Source organism: Bos grunniens, chromosome 17 (genome assembly GCF_055505025.1).
Source record: "Bos grunniens cultivar Pamir isolate PY7600 chromosome 17, Bosgru_T2T1.0, whole genome shotgun sequence".
NCBI classification, from domain to species: Eukaryota; Metazoa; Chordata; class Mammalia; order Artiodactyla; family Bovidae; genus Bos; species Bos grunniens.
The window spans coordinates 7,945,029-7,951,180 of record NC_141181.1 but is presented as its reverse complement, the minus strand read 5'-3'; the positions used below and the strand labels follow the sequence as shown (position 1 = coordinate 7,951,180).

The window sequence follows — 6,152 nt, the reverse complement described above, 5'->3', positions numbered from 1 at the left end:
CTCCCGGGAGCTGCGGGCGGAGGAGCTTTGTGTGCGCCCGCGGGCCGGGGGCGAGCCTCGGGCGGCCCAACTTGACGGCGGCCGGCGGACTCCGGGGCGGGAGTGGTGAGGCGTGACCGGGTGGAGGGGGGGCGTGGGGCTCCCGGGCGCGGGGAGGGACCGAGCGAAGCGCGCCGGACAATGAGCCGGGCAGCTCGGCGCTGCGGCCACTTTTAGGGGGCGCGGGCCTCCGCGGCTCCACCTGCGCGGAGAGGGCGGGATGTCCGGGCCAGGTGTCTCGGCGCGCTAAGGCTCTCTCGCAGCCCGACGTTCCCGAGCCGGTTCTCGCCTTGACCCCGGGCTACCTGCAGCCTCCGGCTGGGACGCGCTTGGCCGGGCGCCCCCCGGAGCAGCCGCGATGGCCAGCACCAGGAGTATCGAGCTGGAACACTTTGAGGAACGGGACAAAAGGCCGCGGCCGGGGTCGCGGAGAGGGGCGCCCAGCTCCTCCGGGGGCAGCAGCAGCTCGGGCCCCAAAGGGAACGGGCTCATCCCCAGCCCGGCGCACAGCGCCCACTGCAGCTTCTACCGCACGCGGACGCTGCAGGCCCTGAGCTCGGAGAAGAAGGCCAAGAAGGCGCGCTTCTACCGGAATGGGGACCGCTACTTCAAGGGCCTGGTGTTTGCCATCTCCAGCGACCGCTTCCGGTCCTTCGACGCGCTGCTCATGGAGCTCACCCGCTCCCTGTCGGACAACGTGAACCTGCCCCAGGGCGTCCGCACCATCTACACCATCGACGGCAGCCGGAAGGTCACCAGCCTGGACGAGCTGCTGGAAGGTAGGCGGGGAGGGCCCGGAGCGGCAGGTGCGGCCCCGCGGGCGACAGGTGCACCCGCCGGGCAGCCTGCGGCGGGGGCGGAGGCGGCGGTGATTCTAGGCGGCCGCGGGGATTGTGTGGTTCTCTCTGCTGTTCCACAGGCTCTGTGTGTGGGACGTGCTTTCACAGACACTCGGGCCTTCCTAAGAGATAAGTGTTAAAAAAAAAAGTGAGAAATTCTGACGGGGCTTTGTGACATCTCTCAAGATGGGTGAACTTATGTTTGATATTTGCTCTTTTGAAGTGTTCCATCATTGTGCAAGTGGCTCTCCCGTGAGGATCTGGGTAACCCTCTAGCTCGTAAGCTGTCTGTCCATCCCTCTGTGTGGAGCTCAGTACTGGCATCTGTGGTGTTTCAGCTTTCAGGACCCTGTTGTAGTGGGTCTGCTCAGAAGCTGTGTTTGTGAGACACTCTAGGTTGCCTTTCCTGATGTGCTTTGCAGCAGAAGTTCCCTGAGGTCAGGAGAGGTGATTGGACACTATGGTTCTCAACCTTGGTTGCATCTTGGATCACTGGGAACTTGAAGAAGTAAGGGTGCCTGGGCCCCCTTCCCAGGTATTTGGATGTAAATTGGTTTGGGGTGTGGTCTGACCATCTGGAGTTTTAAAAGCTTCTTAGTTGATCTGAATGTGCTACTGAGGTTAAGAAGGGCTGTGATAAGGGTTTTCCACGATTGATTGGTAATGAGGTGCTTCAGGGTTAATCTCTCCTAGTTAGGGAGATAGAGGCCAGAGAGTCAGCAATTGAGGCCTGTTATAGATTAGGCCTAGAATGTCAACCATGCTGGACTTAAGACTGCTTGGCCTTATGTTGGGGCATCCTTGAATTCCTGCAGTATTTAGGCTTCTTTCCCTTCATGGAGAGAAATCATTACTAGTAGTTAAGAACCTATATCCAGAATGAAACAGGACCCATAAAGTTCAGAACCCAAGTATGTGCTGACTGTGTTTATATATACAGCCTGCTCTCATGCATCGTTTTATAATTTATTTTTTTTTAGATTTTTGGCTGTGCTCTGCGGCATGTGGGATCTTAGTTCCCAGACCAGGAATCGAACCCACACCCCCTGCAAGAAGTGAAAAATCTTAAACAGACCTCCAGGGAAAGCCCCTCACGCATCTTAATGCAAATGGCACATACTGCTTTGGTAGTCATCCCTATATTGGCTTGGCAGGAGAAGGAAACTGAACTTGAAGCCAGCTATTTTTCTTATAGTAACTCATCATGTTATTATGCTCTGAAAGCATTATGTCCTTTTTATGCATGGGGAAACTTAAGCAACACGCCTTGTTATACAGGACATGCGGTATATGTCCGTTCACCTGCAATTCACTTTTTAAAATTTTTATTGGAGGATAATTGCTTTACAATATTGTGGTGGTTTCTGCCATACATCAACATCAGTCAACCACAAGTATACATGTGTCCCCTCCCTTTTGAACCTCCCTCCTATCTTCCACCCCATCCCACCCCTCTAGGTTGTCAGAGAGCACTGGGTTGAGTTTAATAAACAGATGTAGCCACACTGTGGAGTCCTTAAAGTGGTCGGGTTTCTGTTTACTCACTATTACGGAAAGTTTTCCCTGCCCTAGGCTAGATGAGGACTCAGCCAAAACTACGTTGTCTTTTCTCTGTGTGTGTGTATGTGTGTGTGTTTGTGACTTCACAAATTCTCCTGCACATTTGAGTGTTTTGGTTTTAAAGGCTACCTGAGGTGATGACAACCAGCAGAGTATTAGAATGAAGATACATTGTTAAAAGGGTTTTATTGCTTTATCCTGTTGCAAACTTAAAAGTAACATTTGCCTAGATACTTCAAAACTGAGTAACAAATTTTCTGATTGACCCAAGGCTAGGCTAGTGGCCCCATGGAAGGATGGAGGCAATGCCTTTTGCTTAAATGTTCATTCTCACATGCCCTTGGGAAACTGCCCAGTGTGGTCTGAGAAGGGACAGTAGTCTTAGTATCCTTCTCTGAAATAGTCTTAACAGTGTTAGCTGTGTGAAATGAATGTAATCCTAAGGTGAATGTCACCCAGGCGGGATGGTCAGCGTTTCCATTGTGCGTGTTAATTGAGAACACAGATCGTGTACAGTTTGTCTTTGCTCTGGTGGGACACGGTCCACTCAGTCTCGTTCTCAAACTATAAACTGAAGGTTGGTAAATATCCCTCTAATCGTTCATTCACTGATTTCTGTAGGAGAAGGAACCATAAGTATACGGAGTCCAAATTACACCACAATATGAAAAGTGATAGAACACAGATATTTGCAACAGAACTGTTTCCCTAGTTTAGCCAATTGCCCACTGTTTCAAATGTAATAAAATTATATATATTTAAGTGTAGTAAAATCACTGCAAATGAAAATTTAAGCACTTCTTTCGTCATAGTGGCATTCTCTTTGACAATAGATCTTTGAGTCTTGGATTTCCCACAAAGTGAGTGGACTACAGTGTTTCAAGGCAGTTTTAAAGAAAGACCCATCGATGCTTAATACCAGCTATTCAGTAAATAGTTTCAACATTTAGTTAAAATTGTGTACGCAAATGTTCAGCTTTATCACGCAGCAGGACTGATGAGCTGTCTGTGAAGTTACTTGCATCAGTATCACCCATGTCGTCAAAATTGACTATTTCATCTTAGTTCATCATTTTTAATAAAGATTTTCTGATAGTATGTTTTTACACCATTATGTTTAGCTATTCTCTCCTCTGCCTCTTCTGTGAAATTTGTAGTTTAGGAGATACTGTTTTTCCTAAAATGTTTTTTTCTAAAATATTTGCTGTGAAGAATAGAAAATGATGACTCAAGATAGCTGGGCATGAATGCTTATTCAGAGCCTCAAGCTCACTGAACTCATGACAAAAGAAATTTGCATGGCCCAGATTTTTTCTTCTGCCCTTGAGAGCCTCTGGAGACTAAAACCTGTTCAGGTGTAGGCTGGTCCTCCTGCACTGCACTGACCAGCAGGCACCTTGAAAGTGAAAGTCACTCAGTCGTGTCCGACTCTTTGCGACCCCATGGACTGTACAGTCCAGGGAATTGTCTAGGCCAGAATACTGGAATGGGTAGCCTTTTCCTTCTCCAAGGGATCTTCCCAACCCAGGGATCAAACCCAGGTCTCCTGCATTGTGGGCGGATTCTTTACCAGCTGAGCCACAAGGGAAGCCCAAGAATACTGGAGTGGGTAGCCTATCCCTTCTCCAGCAGATCTTCCCAACCCAGGAATTGAACTAGGGTCTCCTGCATTGCAGGCAGATTCTTTACCAACTAAACTATCAGGGAAGCCCAGCCTAATGGTTTAACTCCCCTTGCTGGATTAATTTCAACGAGTTCGTGCTGTGCATCCCTATAATCCTATTTAGTCCATGTAACTGGATAGAGACCTTCTCTCAAAGGACTGAGTCATAGCAGTCAGTATTGGGAAACACAGGTTGAACCGTCTGAAGCCATGAGCCAGCCAACTGTGTCACAGCTCTGATAAATAACTGAGGATGTCTGGCTTACACTTTCCTAGGTTCTCAGAACTCTTGGTCTCAGTGTTGTTTCTTGAGTGTTCTCTTTTTCAGAGCTTGAGATGTAATTGTTTTGATGTTCCAAAGACAGATGCCCAAGGACAGTGGAAAGAATGCATGACCAAGTTGATGTCCCTAGGTTCTGATGACTGTGGATTTGAAAAAAATTCACCTCCATTCACGGCCTCAGTGTCCTGTAGAATGAAAGATCCCCTAAGTTAGATCTCATCTGGTCTAAAATATATACCCTTCCCCTGCCTAAGTGGTTATTTATTGTGTGATGGTCTGGCGTGCCTTCCCTTACCCAGAAACTATCTTCCAAAGAATTGACAAGGGACCAAATGCCTACACTACAAGGAGTGGGTATGTGGCTCCGATAAATGGTTTGCAAGGAGCCTAAATAGTTGCTGCCTATGTCTGCCTCTTTCATTACAAAGTAATGTGTCACTTTATATCATTTATACCTTTTCCCCCTCAGTCAACAATGAATAAGCCTCTTCCATTAAGCTGTCTTAAATTAGCTTCAATTTGAGAAAAATTAAGTTCTAAAAGAAATCAAGCATTTGAAACTTCTGAGGTTTTCCTACTGTGCCTACTTTATTGAATCTCTGGTTATTTAGTCTCTTTGGTTATTCAATCTCCTTGAAGGTGTTGGATCAAAATATAGTGACAGTTACTTTTGAGTAAAAATGAGTCTCCTATAAGAACTTACATTATAGGTTTTATCTCCCTTGAGAGGTGGACTTTTATACTAATAATAGAACCTGAGCTCTTGGAACTTGGTACAGTGAAAGCAACAGAAAACCACGAGATACAAGATATTTGTGTGTGTGCGTGCCTGCTCAGTCATGTCCCACTCTGTGACTCCATGAACTGTAGCCCTCCAGGGTCCTCTGACCCTGGGATTTCGCAGGTGAGAATACTGGAATGTTGCCAGAGGCTATCCCAACCCAGAGATCAAACCTGCATCTCTTGCATCTCCTGCATTGGCAGGCACATTCTTTACCACTGAGCCACCTGAGAATCCCCTGTAAGATATTTGTACATGGTGAAGAGCAGGGCACATTTATATACAGCAAGTCTGATGACTGGACATAATAGTTAACATTGGATCTTCACTCTGCAAAACCTTCTCTACCTGGGAGACTCCTATCTCCTTCCAGACCCTCTTCAAATATCATCTTTCTGTGAACTCTTCCCACATCTCAGGGTCATTGGTCTCAAAGTGGTGTTGATTGAGAGAATAGTTGTTTTTCAAGGTGTTGGGGGTGCAGTTTTTTCCTTCACGGTGCTCATGTTCTAGAAGGGGCTTCACCCGTGGCTCAGTGATAAAGAATCCACCTGCCAGTTCGGGAGACACGGGTTCCCTCCCTGGTCCAGGAAGATCCCACATGCTGTGCCGGACCAACTGAGCCCATGTGCCAAGAGAAGCCACTGCAATAAATAGCCCAGAAAATGACTTGGCCTCTAAGTCTCTGGATTGTCAAGAGAGAATTCAAACTATGAATTAAGTTTGAATAAGGTTGTTCCTGTATATTTGTGAAAATGTGTGTTTTGGAAAATTTGATTGTATTTCCGATGAATCAGAGATGCCCTGCTGACTCATAATGGTGAAGACAATTGTACTCTTCTGCAGTACTTGCTTCTATAAATCTGATTTTTTTTCTTCATCTCATTTCCTCAAAACAGGGGAACTCAGGTCTGCTATAATGCAGCTGCATAGGAAGCTCTTTCCAGGGGCAAAGGGAAGATAAATTTTCATTTGAAGCATAAAGAA

At 47.1% G+C, this 6,152-nt stretch overlaps 1 protein-coding gene across 12 annotated transcripts in view; it reads left to right on the top strand.

The window, feature by feature from the left end:
- The first annotated feature begins 248 nt into the window (after positions 1 to 248).
- Positions 249 to 6,152, top strand: part of DCLK2 (doublecortin like kinase 2) — a 188,843-nt gene continuing 182,939 nt past the window's right edge. For 7 of the 12 annotated variants that reach the window (XM_086346384.1, XM_086346387.1, XM_086346386.1 and 4 more), the window contains exon 1: positions 257 to 818. In XM_086346384.1, coding sequence (XP_086202510.1) covers positions 398 to 818 — 421 coding nt within the window. In that variant the 5' untranslated portion in view covers positions 257 to 397. Of the gene's footprint in view, positions 819 to 6,152 lie in introns of all 12 variants that reach the window. The other 5 variants (XR_015144122.1, XM_086346391.1, XM_086346390.1 and 2 more) reach the window with 1 other exon arrangement.